Below are 21,871 nucleotides of genomic sequence, written 5' to 3'. Positions count from 1 at the left end.
GCTTTTGTACTCTCCTAGAGGTGATTAATACTGCAACAGTGATATGGAAGGACATAGTGCAGTTGTGTAAAATTTTACCATAACAGTTGATATCCTTCTCTTCACTGTTGGAGTATTCACTCCCTCACTTCTGCCCCCCCCTTTCTGACTTCCTTTTGTATAATGGTAATTGTTGTACTGGCAGAGAGGTTACTCTCCTTCCTTCCTCTTTTTGGATTTATATGTCTTCGTTTCCACTGGGGGTATTGGTTCTACTGGGGCACTTCACTTCTGAGTTGGGAGTGTACGTACATCACCTTTACATCCTACACTTGCATGGGGAGCATACATCTGACGTACAATGCATCCTTGGTAATAGGCTTTGTTATACTGACCAGCCGTTTGGCTATCCTTGGCAGGAGATCCTAGCGGTGATGAATACTGCAACATTGAAAAGGACAACTACTGTTACAGTAAGATTTTACACAACTGTACTTATCTTTATTTGTGCACATAAGTGCAGTAGTTCACTGACTGGGAAAAGTTATAAGAAAGTAGCCAACTTTTATAATAAGCTTCATGAACTATGGCACAGACATTGTGTAACTTCATGATTTGGACTTGTTTTGTAAAAAACACCTTTTGGCATGGAACTGAGAAATTATGATAACATAGTTTATGAGATGAGGATTTCATAAACAGCTTGTTAAAAAGTTTAGATTCAAAATGTTGTGATTTTTTGGAGTGGTGTGTGCAGATGGCTGCCTAGTACAAACCATGGAGAGTTTTATGTTTTGTTGTAGCAGTCTTCAAACTTCTGAGTTTGCATTTTAATCTACTTTTTCTGTATTTGGGTTAAATAAATGACCGTGAAAGACCCTTTTGTTATGTTACACTTGTTTTATTAGTCTAAGGTTGTTTGCTACTGGTCACATATGTTTGAAACATTGTAGCAATGTATCTCATCTGACTTGTATGTTACTACTGATTCAGATGTCTGTCCTGAATTTAGCATGGATCTTGTGGCAATCTTTTTCTGAGAATGTTGAAAGTTGATGCTTCCATTTCTATCCTTTATGATGGTTTTTGATGCTTGAAATTTTACTCTTTTGGATTGATGTCTGAGCATATCGTTTGGCTTTTTTGTTCTTGTTAGGGTTCTTGCTTGATTGGACTATTGTTCTAACCAGTTGGGCTGCTCACAACTACCTTTTGGAATTGTGGACTGTTTTCTTTTGACTTTGATGGTTTGGAATGCTTTAATTATTTGAAGAAGGTGTTTCAGTGGTCTACTGTGGCTTTGTATTATCTCTGTGCATATTTGCTGGTGTGGGAGTTTGGTGGACCACCCTCTGAGTTTGGCAGAATCTCGTTTTCTGTGAAAAGCTTGACCTCTCTTAATCTTTGTGGACTGTACTTTGTAGTAAATGCCCATTATGCATCAAATTCTTGATCTTTCATTTGGCAGCTGTTAATATGCATATGATGAACCCAAGCTTAACTAGGGTACAAATGTTTTATTTTGGTGAAATTTTATTGTAGTAATATATTTGCTGTGTATTGCTGGGAATATTGAATATAGATATACATTCTGCTTTTAGTTATTTTTTCAGAAAGCTGTTACTGAATAATGACCCATTTTTCATTTTTTTTCTTTAGTCTTCTTGTTGTTCAGTGATATTTATATAACACTAAGGAACACAGCAGTTAAGTAAATTTGAAGTTGAATTTGAATTCCTTCATTGTAGAAGAGAAAACTTTTCAACTCTGATTTTAAGTCTGAGACATAATACTATGGGATTGCCATCTTATGGTTTACTGGTGTAGCTAGCGGAACTGTTAACTTTGAAGGATATCGCATTCCATCTTTTTCATACTAAATGTGTATGGGTTTCAGTGGGTGAATTCAACTTTTTTTTATTTGTAACAAGACACTTAAGCAGACACTGCTCCTGGGCTGTGTGTGAAAAAGTTCAGTGGAGATCAGTGTTCTACCCTGGAAAGCAACTACAAATAAATAAATACATAATACAAAACTGCTTATTTTCTGAAAATAGCCATGGGATAAGAACCCACAGTGGCCATCTTGTTGGTTTGCTGATGTTAATGAATTAGGCATCCAGTATTTAGTAGATGGGTCTTGAGTGTGCATTGAATGGAGTGGGATTTTTATTTAAAGTTGGTGGATATAGATTCTTTTATTAAGGTGCAGTTGTAATTTTCAGATGATAGTTGTTTCTCTTTTATTGTTTGCTTTTGAGGGTAACTCATCAGTAATGAAGGTATAGAAGCAGGATGCATTCCATATTGAACTGTCATTGAACCAGTGTGCCACCTGTAATCACCAATGACACAACTTTGAGGTTTCTCTAAAAAAATATTTACATTCATATTCTAATCACTGAAGAATTGCTCTGTGGTGAAATGTGTACGTTTGCTCTACAGGTGTAGTGCAGATCTTTGATGGGTGCTATTAAATAGCCCTCAGGCAATCTTAACATCTTGCCTCACACATCAGCACAAACGACTAAAGGTTGTACAGTTGCAGGTTTATGGCATTGTTTTGGACTCCAGAGAGCCACATGTCTTTTTGTGTATGACGGAACTGAACAGTAAATGCCCATTATACATCAGATTCCATGGTGTTACTTGATGATCCTTATTTCTGTTTTTATTCATTGTGCCTTTTGACCTGCGATATTAATATATTGCTAAAGACTGAAGCAGTTAAATTTGTGCTTATTTAACTTGACATAGGCTTATAGGTAAGTACTAGGCTAGCTGCCTTATGGGCCATTTTAAGCCTAGCCATTTGACCTCAACGGTGGGAATCAAATCCTGTAACTTGTGTCTATGAGGTAAACAGCTTAACTGTTGTGCAACACCCAACCCTCACCACATTTTGTATTGTCTGAATACTAATTTTTCCACAGCTCTTTTTCTGCCATATCTGTTTAGTAGATTTACCACACTAAATGCAGTTTTGTTGTCACTCATTATGGAAATTGCAGTTTTGCTTTCAGATGACCTTTGAGCAGTAATATTCTTCTCTTAGGTCACTGTTGCATATGGTCTAACTAATGGTACTTCAGTTGCTGAAGGCCCAATACCAAGCCTGACTTCCAGAGCTTGGCATTCTTCCCCCTGCAGGCATGACAGATGTTCACCTCCATAGGCCATCTGGGCATTCCCTGTATAAAACTGACTTAAGCCCATGCATCTTGCATTTGTTTTACCACAATTTGCAGTGTACGCAGTGCTTTGATTGTATAGTCTGGCACTGTTCAGCCTTCTCCACAGCTCCGTATCCAGCTGGGGACTTTTCTTATTGTTTTTTACGTGTTTTTGTTGATATTGCTTATAGTATTGTGTAGTGCAGTTAGATGACTGACTGTATTCTAAGGTTGTCAGGCCCCAAGAAAGACAGATTCTACATACATACTACCATACTCGCTATGTCTTTTGATTAAGCCCTGAGGATGATATTGAGGGGTATAGTACTTATCAGGGATGTATTCCTAAAATTGATAGAAATCGACAGTGTTCCCTGCAAAGCTATTTAGACAGGAAGAGATATGATGTCTTCATCTATTATGCCAAGATGTCCTTGAGTTTGTCCTTCACCTTCTCTGTCCAGCTAGGGAGAAGCACATTAAGGAGAAAGCAGGTATGGGTGTTGGTGATGAGCTTTTGTCATAGGGCCCCAGTGAGACTAATCTTCAACCCCAAAACAGTACATGACAGTTTTCCAAAGTCTAAGATGAAGTCACTTTGGAGATCATCATACCAGAGGAGGCAGGGACATCTTGCTGAGCTGATGGCTTATGGTCCTCTTCTTGCATGTTTGTAGCTGAAGCCAACTTTATGGTTTCTAAAGGAAAGGGTGGTCAGTCAGCCAACCATTCTTGTAAGGGAGGATTTCCATTGTTGTGTTGTAGACATCTGGGATTCTAGGCACCAGGCTTGGATCTGTGAGGCAAACTTCCCAATTAAAAGGACTCAGAAGCTACAATGTAAGTCATCTGCTTTAGTTCTCCTGCAGTTACTGGGAGCCCAGGCATCTGATATGTCCTTACCTGTACACCTTTTCCGGGCTATTCTTGAACAGTGGATTTTCTTGGCTCAAGCCTTCTGTCAGGCATGCAGAGTCTGCATACAAGTTATTGTCCCTTTGTGTCTGGAGTCACCACCAGGAAAAGGGATAGAGGAACACATCCCGTGAGAAGGAAGATGATGACTTTTCAGATTAGAAGGAAGGAAAATTGATTATTCTTCACACATGTTCTCCCCTGTATAATGTATAATATATAATATGATGCAGACACTAAATACACCATTTTTTCTGCTTCACCCATAGAGGAAATCTCATTTAGAGGCACACTCTGCTGGATGAAAAAGCATTTCATGTGGAAAGGCCAAGAAAAATCAGAGTTACAGAAAAGGTATTTTGATTTATTGTGCTTGAATGCCCCTAAGCCTGTAGCAAGTTCTCCAGTTTTGGGAGCTGTTTTACTGGCGGCCTCTGAGGAGCCAGACACCCAGACCCTGCCACTGAGAAACCTGACAGGCTTTATAGAGTCCAGAAATCACACAGGTTCCTATATGAAAAAAAGTGTGGGGGATACAGCACTGGTGTCTGAGGATCCATAGGAAGGGTCCAAATTGGTTCTTTCTGCCAGTACATTCTCAGATGACAAGGAAAGCAGAGTGTTAGACTGGTTTAGGTGAGTTGTATGCATGGCTGCCGTCCTGGCCATCAGAGCCACTAATTGTGCTACACACGTGACCAAGTGCCAAGTTACTCTGTTGAAACAAAGTCAGAGAGAAGATTGAGGAAAGTGCCTGATGGAGATCTGAGAACAAAGTTAGTAGAACTCACCCAGACTGTTAGTCAAGTGAAAAAAACTGATGCAATATCCAGGACAGCAGCTACAGGGTCAGTTATAAGTAAATGTGTCTGGCTGAAGCTGGTCCCTGTCAAAGGATAACAAAATGCAGCTGCTCACTGCACTACTGAATAAAAACTGCCCTGGGAACACCAGTAAAGAAGATTTTAAGATAATGGAGGAAGGGAGCTTTTTCACTACATCCAAGTCTAGCCGTTACTGTCACAGGCAAGGGAAGGACAATCAACAGAAAGGGGAAAAGAGTCGGTATAAAAAAACGTCAGGGAGACCAGAAAAGAAAAGCAGGGGTGAGGGGATAAATCCTGGGCCACGTTCCCTCAACTCCCAGGAAGCATCCATACATCTACATACATGAATCTTTCCTCTTTGTCCATATCTCCATCCCACCCCACCCCCTCCTCTCTTCTTACCACTTTAAAAACAGGAGGATTGTAACTCTGCACTTACAAATGGGAAGTGAGAGAGCCAAATGGGTTCAGTATATTGCATCATAGGGTTACAAATGCTAGTTAATAAGGGAACCAAGATCCCATATACATTTATTTTACATCAAAAGGTTTTGTTCAGTTAGTACCTCCTATATTTCAGCAGCTCCTTCTACTAGGGTAATAGAAACCATGCCAAGATAAGACAAACCAGGGAGATTCTATTTGAGGCTGGTCCTGCTCAGTAATGAGAGGCTGTGCAGGCCCATTTTGGATCTCTCGGGCCTCATTATCTTAGTGTCCCAAAATTCAAGATGTTAACACTGCAGGCTATCCAACTACTCCTGTTTCCTCAAGCTCTGATGGCCACTTTAGATTTCAGGGATGCCAGTCTTCCAATACCTGTCAAGAAGAACGACATGTGCTTCCTCAGGTTTGAGGCATGAGGAGGTTGCCACTACCAGTATACTTCCTTGCTGTTTGGTTTAGCAGGCAGACTCTGTTTGGGCTGGCTATTCCACCAATGAATTTTCACAAAGTGTTTGGCTGCAGTAATTGCTTACTGTAGGACAAAGAGCATTCACATCTACCCCTCTCTAGGCAACTGTCTTGTACATGCCTCTTTTGAGGAGGTGGACAAGGCCCTGTTTTTCATGGGGAACCATTTCCAAGGTCTGGGGTTTTCATCAGCCCTTACTTTATCTACAATTGGTCTTCCTCAGGTTATCTGCTGACTTATCAGCCAGAGGCCTATCTCCTCAAGAAAAGATGGAGTACTTTTTATAGTTTTTCCACCAGGTAGCACAGGAAAAGATTGTCTTGGCCAGAAGGTGCCTCAAAGGTACTGGGATATCCAGTGTCCATCATATTAATGTTATCCATGGCCAGAATACACACGAGAAAATTCAAGTGGTACCTAAGAAACATCTGGAGTCAGCATTGTCAGTTATTGGAAGAGATGATTCATTTGTATAACCTGCATTTCCATGGTGTGGGAATGGTGTTCCATTCATGTCAGACAGAACCAAAGGGGTACTTTTTAGTCCGTAACCCCACAGTTAGACCCTGCCCATGGATGGTCTGGATTTATATGGAGGTATTCTCAGGTATCCTCAGATTTCAAGGTTTTTAGGCTGCAGCCCAAAGAAGCATGAAGGAAATTATGGCTCTGGTGCATGCACTCAAGGCCTTCAAAGCAGTCTAGAAAAATTGGGCCCTATAGGTGACAACAGTAGCACTACAGTAATGTGGCGCATCAGCTAGCAAGAGAGACTCTGTGACCCTAAGGGCAGTTTACATCCCATCACAGGTAAACTCGGCATTGGACAAATTAAGCAGGTCAGTGGTTGATCCACAAGTGGCTGTTATACTGGAATATTTTATTCTACTTGGTGCCCAAGGGGGGCCCAGAGAGACTTGTTTGCCTGGTCAAACAACAAGCAACTTGAAGTAGTTCTGCTCAAAAGCACCAAACAAAAAAGCTTGAGCAGTGGGTATTGCCTTCCTTTCACAGTACAAGGTGGCCTTCATACACCCCAGTATGGAGATTTTGTAGGTTTTGCTTGAATGATCTGACCCTTTTGTTCTTCTGACACCAATTTCCTGAGGATGTGCTTAACATACTTGTAGGTTAGAAAACCTGCCACTAGGAAATCATACTTATAGGGAAGAGGTTTTGCTATCTGGTGTCATAAAAAGAATAGAACCTCAACATAGTATCTGGTTCCCTTATAAGCAGTACTTAAATGAGCCATTTAATTAAAGACTAGCCTATAACTGGTTTAAAGTACACCTGTTGGCCATTATAGGTAGCTTTCCTTTGGACTCATCATTGGCATGCCTGCAACCATTAAACATTTTCTCAAAGGGGTCTTGCATTTGATACTACCCTGAAAGAGAATACTTCAACTTAGTAGCGGAATTATGCCATAGAAAATCTGACTTAGTTGCTGTTTGTACCTGCAGCTACAGTCTCTCTCAAACTGAAAAAAATACTTTGTTGCTGGCCATTACGTCTGCCAAGAGAGTATCACAGCTTTAAACCCTCAAGCTATGGCCATGTGGCACAGAGGGATAAAGCCCTGATTGCACCCCCAGATGACCCACGTTCAAGTTGCAGGCTAGAGAAACCGGGTAAGGGAGGATGGGAATGAGTAGGAGATGTCAATTCACCTATCTTGGATGAACACAGTTTGCTTGGCTTGCTCTGTTAGAGACATCTGCAGGAATGCAGGTGCATCCATGCTGCAAGTGATGTGCCACTTGGTTGGGAGGTTGCGATATGCAGAAGTTTCCACGGTCTTCCCAAGGCAGCTATAATTGAGAGTGCAAGCTGCTAAACTGGTGGAGAAGACAGTCCTCAAAAATCTGCAGATTCTTCCACTTCCTAACACCAGACTATCACCACCACCAAGGAATGAATAGCTTGAGGCTTTTTGCTCCAGTGGAGGAATGAATGATTCAGTTGGGTGCGGGAAGGAGAGCCACTCAAAAACATTTCAAGCCCTCACATGAAAAGAGCCCTTCTTTGTTTTCCATTAGTACAGGGTCAGCTTAGCAATTAGACTATGTCAAAAGTAGTCATGGAATTTACTCTCAGTCTTGCTATTTGACTACTTGTCTTCATCCTCAACTCTCAGAATAGATGCAAAAGTATTCTTCACTCCCTAAATGTATGGACAACTACAGTATTACTTTAACAAAACTATGGATATCAGAAGACCATGTCAGGTGTTGTGCTGTCTGCAACAGGTAGGGAAAGGCATTGTCCAAGCAAACTGTCTCCAAATGTCTGACTCGTGGATTATGTTCTTTTATTCCTCCCAGGGTAAGAAACTAGTGGGAAACGTAAGGGGCCCACAGTATGCGAGTCACTGCTATCATTTTGACCCTCCTAAAGAGGTTGACTACCCGGGCTGTACTAGAGGCAGTTTTCTGGCCCCCTCTGCACACCTGCTGTAAACATTACAGACTTGGGCATCTCTTCTAGTTCAAGAGATGGGTTCACTGCAGCCATTTTGCAGGGCTTTTGTAGCCTTTTCCTTTCTGCCCACCTCCCTATCAGTTTGAGTTGCCATTTTGCAAGTTTTTTTTTGTAGCCCGTTTCTTCCTTTCGTTTTGGCCACATCCCTATCAGTTTGAGCTGTGGGAGTTGTTCCACTACTTAGGACTACAGCAATATTGATCTAAGGAATTTGTGTGTTATATTGCTGTAGTAGTAGACATCCCAGCAGATCGCTGTTGCAGTAGTGTTCCTCTCACAACATCCTGTCTTTGTGTTTGGACATCCTGAGCTGGGATGGAGTATCCTTATCCCAGTGCTACTACCCATCTGTCCCTCTCCCCTTTGTAGCACATCAGGCATGATCGGGCCTGAATAGAATTTGGAAGCACCGTTTCTCTCACTCCCTTCTCCACACTGTAGAGTTAGAGGGTTCCTTACTCTGGTAGGAATGACAGGGTCTTGTGATTTAACTCTTTGGGTTGATAACCTTTCCTCATCCTTGGCAAGGAAGCTCTAAACCAGCATGGCAGACTTTACTTTTATGCAGGGGTACATTCTGACATCCTAGAAAGGTGGAAGTCCACCATGCCTGGAGAAGGCAAGTCCCTGAAGGGCCAGTAGTTAGGACTACTATAGCAGTGATCTACTCAAGCATCTGGTGGTGTGATAATTTCCTCTACGGTTGTAATTTGTTCATGCTGGCAAAGAAATGTTTAAATCTAAAACTTATGTTTTATCCATGGACAGGTTTGAAGTTGAGTGTGTGGACAGCTACAGTATATCATGGCAGCCTTCTTACAAGCTGTTTTTTTCATTTTTTATTTAATTAGTTAACTAATGAACCATGACCCAAGACAGTGACATAAATGTGCAAAAGTAATTAACTACAAATTTGGTGATATAGATAATGTGAAAAACGAAGTAATATTAGAAACTGTTAGATGACTTTTGTAGTATAGGGTAACTCTGTTGAATGATATTATTAATGAAGAGAGATGTAAATTTGTCAGACACTCAGATAGTGTAGTTTTGTTTTGTCAGATTGTTTACAGGAGTGAGAGTAGTGAAAGGCTGGTATATATGTTCACAGTCTAACCAATATTCTTAAAATATATACAGCTACTGCAGTTAGGTGGTTGGTTCGTTGATTTGACATGGACTTGTAACAAGTGTAGCCTGTTTAAATTGTTAACTGGACTGTTTGTTTCAAACAAGAGCTTTCATAATTTGAAATGTAAGTAAGGCATTACAGTTGGTGAGAGAAGACAAAGCCAGAAATAATATGCCCACACCCTGAAAAGTAAGCAAATGTGCCCACTGCCCGCATGTGTTTATACACAGATTTTTGAGAAACTCTTCCAAATTGCATGGCATCTTATAATTATTTTATTATGAAGAATTAGAATGTCAGCCTAACTACTGGTTATATATTACAGTTAATCTGCATGATAGAGAGCTGCAGATATCTTGTCTACAGATAAGGAGCATCATCTGTCAGTGGGCTGATTTATATTTAAATGGTGTCTTTATTTGAAGTGGCATTTACTAAAAAAGACAGCATTTGAAGGAATTTGTATGCTTTATAAGGACAGGTTTTTGCAGTAGTTGAAAACATATGTTTACAGGTGGAAGTATCTGGCTTCTTTCTTGGCTATGGTTATATAATACTGTTTCCTGTTCATGTGCAAAGGAGCATTGTAAAATTGTAGAGAGATGGAAGTTGCTGCTGACAAGTTTGAGTCTGAATTGTTATTCATTTGCAGGATGGAGATGGTGCTTTGTCTCCCTTAGAACTCAAGAATCTCTTCACTGTGTTTCCCTATACCCCCTGGGGCCCAGAGGTATATAATGCAGTCTGTACCAATGAGAAGGGCTACATCACTTTACATGGGTATCTTTCCAAGTGGACGTGAGTAAAATATATTCACTTTTTACTATAGCTGTAATAAGTCAAAGCAAATGCACCTTTTTGTATTTTAATGTTACTTGAACCATTAATATATTATTCTTGTATTTCTAATTTAGATTAATGGCCTACTTAGATGTTCATCGATGTATGGAACACTTGGGTTACTTGGGTTACCCTATAATTATGGGACAGGATTCCCAGACTACAGCAATCACAGGTGTGTAGTACAGGTTTTTCATAGAGAATAGTGGATTATATTACTGTTGTGTCTTTTTGTGGTTGATTAAACCGAGCTGTACATTTGAAAAAGTTGTGTTTTACTCTGTTACTTATGTTATTGTTTGATATAATCTTGATGTTTTTTCCTTCTTCCCTTTCACTAGGTCCTTAGACTTTTCAGTCGACCATCTTGCACAAGGCTTTTTTGCTGTTTGTTCTCTAAAGAGCAATAGTTTAGATGGCAGGATGACTGGCCTATGTCATGATGTGACCAGGTCTTTTTTTGTTCCATACTTGGAGATTTCTTTGGAGTGTGTGAGTCAGAATATAGTGGGCTCATTGCTGGAAGCTTGTCTCCATTTTTATAAAAGGCAACCCTCCACCTGGAGACCTACTTACTGATTAACAGTCCACCTTCTCTTATGTCTTCGGTCTCTGTTGGGGATATCTTCTGAGTTACTCCCTCACCCTTATCTTGTCTCCTGGCAGGTGGTAAATCGTAGATGTCCCTTCTTCAGCTGGCCCTCCATTGTCTGTGTTAGTTTTTGAGCTTGGATCAGCAGTGGTGCAGGCGGATGCTGGGTCTCGGCACCAACAGGCTAACTCCAACTGTGCCAGTAGTTAACAGTTAAAATGTAAAGAAGCTGTAAATCTAAGACACAAAATGTGTCATCTTCAGAACTTAGTTTGGCGGCACCTCTGCTCCTTGCTTGGGGTGTCCATTGCAATGAAGTTCTCTTCCCTTAAATCTTCCATTTCTTAACCATCAGTCCATTGCTAATTATTTATTCTGTATCCCATCTCATTTTGCCTAGGCTTGGAAAGAAGTGGCTATTGCTTCTTTTCTTTTATATTTGGCCCATTGTTCACCACTGGCTGTAACTGGTCCAGCTGGTATGCCAGTGACCAGAGTTTTATCTGTGAAGGAGTATTTATGTGCCTTACCTTAATTATAGAAATAACCAGTAGTAACAGTCAGCCACATCCTCCTTTCAGTATTTAAAGTTGTGTTCTTAGCATTTATCACTTCTTCAGAGTTTGTTGTTTTTACATATTATCAAGCAGGTAACTCCTGCAGGAGTCACTTTTTTCTTTGCCGAGTGACGTTTACTGTTAATAAATCATTAATTTATAATTAATTATTACTACATATTTATTTTTAAAATTGTCATTTTTGTTAGTTTGTGCTTTTTACGTAGTACCATCCCTTAAAATTGAAAAAAAAAAAAAAGAAATCATCTAAAGTAGAGTTAGCCTCAAAAGACGTTTAGGCACCGTTTCTGTGATATAAAAGGTATTCATGGTTGTGTAAATGTTTTCTGTAGTCTTTGAGTTTGTTTGACTTTGAATGATGGTATTACATATATGTTGTAAGTTCCCTTTAAGTTTTGATTTTTATATTTTAACAAGGCTTAGTATTGTGGGCAGAAGTGAGACTACATGGGGGAGGAGGGTTATAAACTCTTTACCTGTTCCATGTGCAGCAGCTTTTTTCTTTATTGCTTAGTCATTTTTCTGTATATCTTGTTCTGTGCTGCAGATTATTATATTTTCACCTTATCTGCAGCAAATCTTGTACCAAAGAAGAAAACTGAAAAAAATGACACTTCTGAAGAGCACAATAGTTAATGTTCATCATATCAATCACTGCTGTAGTAGCCTAGCTGTGTGGGTTATATCCTGTCAAGGATGTAACAGCTGACCAGCTTCCCAAGCCATCAGTCATCTGGAGCAGAGTTGACTAAAAAGACAGGTTTGGGCATTAAGCTTTCTTGCATTTGAAGAGAATGCTCCTCTGCAGGCTTTCGAGGACTGACTATCAGCTTGTGCTGTTCCCTTTGTTGGGTCGATAAGTTCCCTTTGAGCAAAAATATTCCTCATTAAAAATGTTCTTTTATTATACTTTACTGTTACTAAAGTTAATTTTAATCTAAGTGTTTGTTTTTCTGAAGAGATTCAAGATTCTGAATTTAGTTAGGAAGGTGAAAGGACAGATGGGGTTTTCTCCTCAGTTTTCTGATTCAGACTCCGATAATTCAGTTTCTGATTCTCGCTGTGGGGGTTTCTCTTTCTCTGACATTATTTTCAGAATGTGTCAGTGTTTTCAATGGGAGAGCACTGACATTTCTCAGTCCCTCAGAAAATCTATGAACACATTACAGAAGGAATATCTAGAGCCTTCACCCATTCATCCAGTTCTGTCAGCCCTGGAGAATGTGTGTGTGTGTGTGTCAGTACCTGTAATCTTCCTGGTAGTCATCCTGCTTGCCCCTAAAACGTTCCTCACTCTTTTACGTTTTTATACACTCTTCCCAAACCTGACCCAGGAACTGTAGCTTTCATTAATCCTATTGCTGCTAAACATTTGGTTAATTCCAGTCCTACTCTTTCTGACAAGGATGAGAAGATTATTGATAAGTATGGGTAAAAAGTATATACTTGTATAACTTTGATTTCAGAATTTTGAATTGTCAGATTCGTATGTTAAAGTTGATTCTAACTAACTAAAGTATGAGGAATGTTTTATCTTTAGTTTTTTCATGTAAGGAAAGATTTGCTTTAAATAATTTAGTTTCTTCCATTGCACAAGTTATGACTCATTGTTTATAGTGTGTGCATGGCCACTGGTACTGTTTTGGGAGGTTTGTCTGGTGGTACTGTTTTTGGGATGTTTGCCTGGCTGTATTCTCAGAACCTCCCAGATTATTTGAAAAATGAGATTTTAAGTTCTGCCTTGGATAGAAATTTAGTTTTTGGTTCCTGTGCTGCAGAGCTGATCAACAAGTGTCAAGAGAGGGCTAAGTTGATAAAAGGAATCACTTAAGATTTTTCAGCCCTCCCTTTCAAAATTCTTTAAGGGATTCTCTAACCCCTCATCCAATTTTGGCGAAAAAATAATGAACAGTCTCAACAAGAAGCTGGTGAACAGATGTTTAAGAAGAAATGGGGTTTTGCAAAAAGAATTCAAGAACCCCTTAAAACCTAGGAAAGTTTAGCAAGTCAGAATGACTGTTTAAGGGACCTTGTCTCCCCCACCCTGGGAAGTCCCTTTTCCCCTCCAGAAAGTCTGAATCTTCAGTTTTCTCTTGGACAACAGATAGTTACAGACAAATGGATTCTGAACATCATTCAATGAGGTTACAGATGGCAGTGGGAGGAAGTCTTCCCTTTTCAGGGTGTAATTTCTCATCCAAAAGACCAGAGACATTCATTTTCTCCTGTCCTTCAATACATGCTGCCCTGGGGAGGTATACAACCAGATGTTCGTCATATCGATCACTACTGACAGTAGCCTGAGCTGTATGGATTATATCCTGCCGGTTTCCAAAACTTCAAGGCACCTTCCATGGGCCAAAACAGTCAGGCAGCTCGAACTGAGCCGACTAAAAGACAAGTATGGGTGCAAATTCCTTCTGATCTTTACTGCCACTGAAGAGTATACTCCTCTGAAGAATTCTAGGAATAACAATTGGCTTGTGGCATTCCTTTGCTGGGCAGATAAGTTCCCTTCGGGGGGGGGGGGGCGCTTCCATTTTCTTATTTGCATTGCTGCTTTATCTCTTTCTTCTTCGGGAAAGTTAGTTTAAAGCTAGGAGTGTTGTGTTTTAATTGGCGGCCACGGTGGTGCAGCGGTTAGCGTTGTCGCCTCACAGCAGGGAGGTTCTCTGGTTCGATCCTCGGCTGGGGTGCCTTCTGTGAGGAGTCTGCATGTCCTCCCTGTGGTCACGTGGGTTTCCTCCCACATCCCAAAGACATGCTGTAGGTGGATTGGACACTCTAAATTAGCCCTAGGTGTGAGTGAGTGTGTGTGTGCCTTCCGTGGAAGTTTGGTGCCGGACTGGCAACTCAACACCGTAAAACTCTACTGCCAATCATGAGCAGACAGGTGATCCGCTGTGGCGACCCCTAACCGGGAAAAAGCCGAAAGAAGAAGAAGTGTTGTGTTTTAATGGACCGTCACAGGACTACAATGCCCTTTTAAACAGAGCACTTTTTCCTTTGTCAGTTTAAAACTTGTATAAAGTAAATGAAAACGTTTTTTTTCTGTGGAGAAATTGTGTTTATTTTACTTTTGTGGGGTTGGTCTAGTGTTTTAAAGTGCTTATTACTGTGTTTTTCTGCCAATAAAGTAAGCTTTGTAGACTGGTAGTCTTTACCAACATTTGCTGCTTGTCTTCTTCTGTAAAGAGGCACCATTTTTGGCTTGATCATGGAACAGACTACCAGTCCCATGGTCCGTCCTTCTTGCAGTCACAAAAAGAAAAAATTAAGCAAAAGACCTTTGCCACCACAGCCAGCTATAAATTTACAGGTGGGTGACTCTGCTGTGGCCATTTGTTGTAACTCGGACCACTTGTGTGTTACCCCAGATCCTGCTGATGTAGCATTTACAGCCACTATGGATCAGTGATGAGACACTACCTCTGCAGCTGTTGGGATCCCCCTCACTTGGGAAAGAGAGAGCCACTCTTTTCGGTCCTGTGAGAGGGAACACGGAAGATTTCCATGTTGTATCAGAATGCTTTAGCCATTCCTAGGTGAAGCTGCTGCTGCCATTAGTTGGCCCTGTTTTTTCTGTCAGAGAGAAGCAGAAACACAGGAAGTATCTACTCCTCCTCAAATTTATTTGGACAGGAGTAGTTAATTGGGTATGGCTTAGGGTTTAGTTCAGGATATTGATAGTACTTGTAAAGTAGTTTTTGATGAAAGAGGGATACCTGTTTTCTGGAGAGATTCAAGATTCTGAATCTGAATGGGAAGATGCAGGGACAAATACAGTTTTCTCCTCAGATTTCTGGTTCAGGCTCAGAGGAGAAATCAGTTTATGATTTTCCCCTCTCTTTGAGAGTATTACTAGAGTGTGCCCGATGGGCCGTGGTGATGCAGCAGTTAGCGTTGTCGCCTCACGGCAAGAGGTTCTCCCATTTGATTCTCAGCTGGAGCACCTTCTGTGTGGTGGCTGCATGTTCTCCACACAGTCGAGTGACGTTAAAAGACATGCAGGTATGTGCATGCGTGAATGGATGTGCCTTATTTGAAGGTTGGGTGTTGGGCTGGCAACTCAGCACCGTAAAAATCCACTGCCAATCATTAGCGGACCGGAGTTCCGCTGTGGCGACCCCTAACCGGGAAAAGCCAAAAGACAAACAACAACTAGACTGTGCCAGTGTTTTTAGTGGGAGAACACCGATTCTCAGTCCCTCAGAAAATAATCTTTGAGTTGTTTACAGAAGGATTTTCCACATCCTACACTCATTCCTCTTGTTTTGTCTGCTTTAGAGGATGGATATTTTACTGCCTGCAATTTTCCTGATAGTCAGCCAACTGCCTCTAAAAAGGCAGATAGGATGAGTAAACTTCCTTAGTCTTTTAAATTTGTATACACCATTCCCAAATCTGACCCATCGACTATAGCTCTGTTTAATCCCACTGCTGCTAAGCACCTATTCTTTTCCAGTCCTACTCTTTCTGATAAGGATGGGAAATTGATAGGTATGGGGAAGAAAGTGCATAGCAACTTTGATTTTCAGAAATTTTAATTGGCAAGCTAATATATTAAAGTTTGTTCTGACTAACTGTGAAAGTATGAGGAATATTTTTATACAGTCTCGTCTTTTGAGGAAAAATCTGCTTTAAATAACTTTGTTTCTTTTATTACACAGGGCACTACTCATTGTTTACAGCATGTGTGATTCTTTTGATACTTCTTCCAGGGCTATGGCAACTGATACTGCTTTGAGGTTATTTGTCTGGCTGCATTCTCAGAACCTCTCAGATGATGATAAAAATGAGATTTTAAATTCTCCCTTGGATAGAGATTTAGTGTTGGGCCCCTCTGCCTCAATGATGAAAGATGCAAGTTTATCCAGGGATTTTCTAAGATTTTCGGACGTCCTTTTGCATTTATTCCAATGGATTATCTATCTCCTAATCCAGTTTTAGCAAAGAAGCAGAATAAACAGTCTCCGCAAAATACAGGTAAATAGATATTTAAGAAGAAATGGCAAGGAGATTCCAAAAAAGAAGTCTCAAACTTCAAAAAACCAAGGACGCTCCAACAAGTCTGTGTGACGACCCACCACTGGACCAATAATCAAAAAGCTTCAGTCCTCACCACTGACACCTGTGGGGGACATTCACTGAGAGGACAATAGGTGCACACACAGTATTTCCAGATGTAGCTCTCTACACCAAGTGCAATTTCCCTTAGGAGCACACAGAGACCACAGTTAGTCCGGGACTGGTTCTTTTACTTTTCTCCAGATCCCAGTACGACTCCCCCACTGGCACAGCTATAGATCTGAGTCCTTAGCTAGGGTTCCAAGCCAAGCCTTCCAACACTTTTTCTGTACAGCCAGTGCATTGTGTCCCTGCTCAAGTAGCTGACACTCACTCTTGGAGATTTTGATTTACACATGCACACACCTGGGAAAGGCTGGCACAGGTTTACTAGCCATGCCCCCATTTGCCCAGACTATAAGGTAGTTTTCACTGCCACCAGAACCCTTCTGCCAACTACCTTAAGGTTCTTCCAAGGGTACCCAATATACTGAGTGAAATTAATATTAATACAGTTAGTAGTGTCACCAATAGCAAGGCTGTTAGAAGTGGCCCACATGGTGTCACCAAGTAAATATGCAAGTACTCTCAAAATTTAAATATCTCTACAAAGATCAGCCACAATGAAACGTTTAAATATATTTAATAATAAATAATAAAAGAAGACAATACTAAATATCAATTCACAGTGACATCAGAGGTCAGAATCACAGGAAACATTTAAAACAACATTGCAGGACAGGCTCAGACAAATAAAGAAAAATATCTAAACTAAGCTTCACTATATTCCTGACCGAATCTAAGAGAATTGTACTGTTCCCTAGTAACTTACTTCCTAGAGCAAGGCAGATGTGGTGAATGTTTTTTCGTCTTGTCAAGTCCAAGACAGAATGATCTGTCTCACTAAGATACTTCTCAAAATAACATCTAAAATATTACTGCTGGGATAGCTTGCAGAGTGACATCATTTTTGGTCATCTGACTTCTAGTTCTCATACAAACCCCCATTGCTGCCAGCTGGCAGGACTTAGGCTTTGGCAGTGCTGGAAGTCAAAAAAACAATTTCATACCTCATGCTTCCAGAGTAGTGATTAGTTCACCCCAAAGACAACGCAGAAAGCTTCCTAGTACAGATTTTGTATCTCTGGCTGCATTGAAACCTTTGCGATAGCAGCTTTATGGCCTAGCCTATAAAGTGATTTAATTTCAGATATTTTTCTAAGGTTTGTTGGACTGAAGTTAACCTTCCAGTTTCCTCTGTTAACATATACATTTAAACAGTTACATTAGTGCATGCACATTTCTGTTTTCTTCCAGTAGGGCATACTGTGGATACATTTTAAGCACAGGCACTGTATAAATACCTTTTTAACACAAACGGCTATACAAAGCAGTTTGATATACACATGAAATATAGTTCTAATACATTTGTAACACAAGCATTTTGTACAAATCATTTCGATAGTCACCAGTGACACATAATTATGTACAAAATTCCAGCTAGCTGTGCTGGCAGTACCTCCTTTCATCACACTTTGACTGTTCAAGAGACCTTGTGACCTTCTCCCACCCTGGCCATTTTTTTCTTCCAGAAAGTCTGACTCTGCATTTTTCTGACTGGTAACAAATAGTTTCACACAAATTGGTTCTTAAAAATCATTCATCAAGGTTACAGATGGCAGTGGGAGGAAATTCCTCCTTTCCAGAGGGTCATTCCTCATCCTCCATATCAGACTCTGTTTCACCTTCCTTGCCTGAGCAATTGTTTTAGACTCCAAAAAAACTTTCCAGCCCTCCTCCCGCAGCATCTTCTAGGTCCTCTAGAAGTTTATCCAAAGTGGATGTGGATAGGATGATGCAAAAATTTCGTAGACCTCAGATCCAGATAGGGGTCTAGCCAACTCCTTCCCCTGTTGGATCAATGAGTATACACTCTTAAGTCCATTCTGTCTCCTTCTCTGATCCAACCCATGGTTTTGGAGCCCCAGGATCTGAAATCCTCAAGAGGTTCGGCATCTGATCTGAGAAAAATTTCCTCTCCCACTCCAGACTGTTTCCCTGACACGTTCAGTTCCGATACCCTCAGATCAGAACAGGCCTCAGAGACAGATTGTTGGCATTTGGTCTGAGGGGAAAGGGTCAGTTCCATTGTTGCTGGATCTGTCCCTACCCTTCAGAGCTTCAGGGCTAGAAGTTCAGATCCGATTCTTCTCTTGAGGCCTGGATGCAGGGGTGACTGTTATCTACTTTCCTCAGAAGCTTTTGGCTCTGAGGGAGCAGGTCAGGGCTTCTCCTGGTCTCTTGGCCTTCAAGGTTTGGTAGAAAGGGCTTTTTCTTTCCAGAGAGAGCCATCTTCTAATATTTCGGATCCTACTCCTTTACTCTCATTGGTTTCAAGCTCTGAGTCATTCAAGCCTATTCAACAGGGACAGCCAGTTCCAATGAGCCTCCAGCCAGTTCCAGTAGTGGAACTTTCCCTCTCTTCTGACACTTCTCCAGAACACCCCACAGAAGAGGTGCCCTGGAAGAAGACGTGTAAAAGGAGAAACATAGACTCACCCTTGGCATCTCTCATGGAAGATATTGATTTTGATGAAGGAGAGGGATCCACCAGATCACCACTGAATGACATCTCCTTTGGAGATATTCTAGATATCCTAAAGGAGAAAGGTGGCTGGTCATCCTAAACTCCTTCTCCTGAAGAATGTGTTCTTGGAGGGTTTTGGTTCTGGCCTATGACTTGGGTCTTTAGTCAGTTCATCGGGACAGTTTTAAACACAACTACCTAGATAGGATCATTGCCTTTGCACTGCATTACTTCTATCAGAAATCAAGTTCAGGCTATACTTTTCCAGTTATAACCCCCAGCAAGGTTAGTGCTTCAAGCACATGCATCAGTGTCAGCTGCCAAAATGTTACATGTCCTTCTATTCACTTGCTGCTGTATTCTTAACCTGAGGGATCTCCCGCCTGAAGGCAACCTAACATCAGCCAGTATACAAAAGTCTTATACTACTGTAGGGTACATGTGATGTCACACGTAGACTGCTATCAGACATAGGCCATAAAAGCAACGTACGCACATACCATCCTCGGACCTTTTCGAACGCCCTTCTAAACCTTTGGTCTGATCGTTTCAATGCTTGCAAATTCAGCCTTTTGCTAGGTAAGTGCCCCATTGGGGAATTTTTTATCTTACTACTGTTTTGGTTATGTCATCCAAGAAGGGCAAGTGCCAGTGTGGAAGAAAAATTCCACATAAGGACAGCTGTTCTCAGTCTCTGTTTTGTTTAGGCCCTAATCATGACCACAAGTTCTGTAGCATTTGCCAGTCCTTTGCTCCAAAGACTCTTAGAAGCAGGCTTTCCTGTCTTGATATATATTTAGAGACCCAGTGGCCTAAGCTACTAACTAAGCATATGGAGGGTACCTCAGGATCCGATGCTGAGACGGTGAAGCACAAGGTCAAGAAACCTTGGCCTGCGGCTTCTGCTGCACCTCCAGTGTCCAGTGTTTCTCCCAAGGTGATTATCAACCCGGAGGTTCATCCGCCTTCAGATACAGATTCACAGGCAGAGGCCAGTTCTGAGGCTGCCTTGACTTTGGCCTTGAGCATGTCTGTGGCGGTCGAACAGACATCCAACCAGGATGTCGAGGGGAGACCTAGGCCAGAAACTGTGGAGGGTCCTGAGGGGGCACCCAAGCAAGAGAAGTTACAGTCTGATGTATTTGAATGTAGGCCTTCGTCCGGTCCTCTGACATTGCATAGGATTGTTTTGGCTACAAAGAAGACACAAAAGACTAAGCATTTGTCCCCTACCAGAGAGGCCCCTTCAGATTGACAGGCCTTTTCTCAAAGTTTATTTCAAGCCTTCATGGCACTTGAACCACCTTCCTCTCAGCCTGCTCCTACAGGTGCTTTCCAACCTTCTCAAAAAAGAATTAGGGACAGTGACTCATATGATGATTTTTCCTCTGATGAAGAGGAATCTCTGGATTATTTCCCACAAATCCCCACCCCCGAATAAGAGTCAGTAGGTGCTGACTCCCCAGTGGAGGAGGTATACTTTGGTGAAGTACTCCCGAAAATGGGAGAAGATTTCAAATGGGATTCTTCCCAAATTTCCAAAGTCCAGAAAATATATTATCGAGTACTACAAGTTGATGTCCCTGGTCCCTCTGCAGTTCCTTCTGTGCATCTTGCATTTCTGGATGCTTTTCACAATGTTTCACAAACTCCAGACTCCGAGGCCCTGGCCCCCAAGAAGCCAGACCACTTCTACAAGGTCCCTGAGGATTGTAAATTCCTCTTCAGGTGCCCTGCTGCAGAACCAGCAGTTATTTATGTAGCTACAGACAAACCTTCAAGGATGCTTCCTTCCTCTAACCTTCTTCCATCAGACAAAGAGAGTAGAAACCTAGAGAGACTGGGCAAAACGGCCTATACGTTAGCCACCTTGGCTTTTAAGGCCATTAATTACCAGACACATTTGACAAAGTGCTCTTTAGAGCTTTTGTCCCAGGCATCTAGTGCCATTGCAGATCTTCCATACTCATATGGAAAAGCCTTGGCTCTGTCTGTCCTAGGAGCTTCTTCCCAGATAGCAAAACATTCCATTAAATACAACTATAATGATGCAGCTGCTTGGGCCAGGGCAGCTGCTACTGGTTCAAGTCTTAGAAAATTTTCCTAACTCAGACTGCAGGCCCTACAGGATGACTTCAAATCTAAGTTAATGAATGCACCACTAGACAATTCAGCCTTATTCAGTAAGGCGGTAGCTTCCGTATTTAAGTCCTTACAGGAAAAAAACAAGGACCTCAAGAAGTTGAAACATATCCCAGTTACTCCTGTGCCCAGGTTTCACAGGAATTTCCTTTCAAAGCCTGTTTTCATCTACACCATCCAGTAAGTCTTCCAGAGGAGGCAAGAAACATTAGAAGCCTAAGAGTTCTCAGCTTTCCTCACAACAAAGACAGTGTTTTCCTGGCAAAGCAAGGAGGCTGTGACTGCCCTGCAGATGACCCTCTTTCCCTTTGTCTGTCCAGCACTCACAGAGCCTGGGAAAGCATCACCCAAGAGATTTGGGTTCTTTCCATAATCAAAACAGGATATTTCCTGTTTTGACACTCCACCCCCACCTTTAGGGGATCCTCAACTCCCGGGAGCAGTTACCCCTCTTCCCAAAACTCCTTTTGGAGTTTCAGCAACAAGGCAACATTCAAAAGATCTCTCAATTCTCAAGGGAAAAGGCTTCTATTCAAGAATGTTCCTGGTACCCAAAAAGGATGGCCCCTGAAGACCAATACCAGATTTATCCCATCTCAACACCTTCCTAAAGGTTCCTACCTTCAGAATGTTAACACT

The 21,871-nt window shown here is 41.4% G+C and overlaps 1 protein-coding gene across 1 annotated transcript in view; it reads left to right on the top strand.

Annotated features, from left to right (window-relative positions):
• LOC122816485 (mitochondrial Rho GTPase 2-like) overlaps positions 1-21,871 on the top strand; it is a gene marked incomplete in the record, with an annotated part of 1,688,264 nt that overhangs the window by 1,114,124 nt on the left and 552,269 nt on the right. The window contains 2 exon segments of the mRNA XM_044089310.1: positions 10,079-10,224; positions 10,341-10,441. Of these exon segments, the coding sequence (XP_043945245.1) occupies positions 10,079-10,224; positions 10,341-10,441 (247 nt within the window).

This window comes from Protopterus annectens, chromosome 12.part0 (assembly GCF_019279795.1).
Source record: "Protopterus annectens isolate FY-2018-M chromosome 12.part0, PAN1.0, whole genome shotgun sequence".
NCBI lineage: Eukaryota > Metazoa > Chordata > Ceratodontiformes > Protopteridae > Protopterus > Protopterus annectens.
Note: the sequence above shows the minus strand (reverse complement) of the source record. Positions and strands in the feature narration are given on the sequence as shown.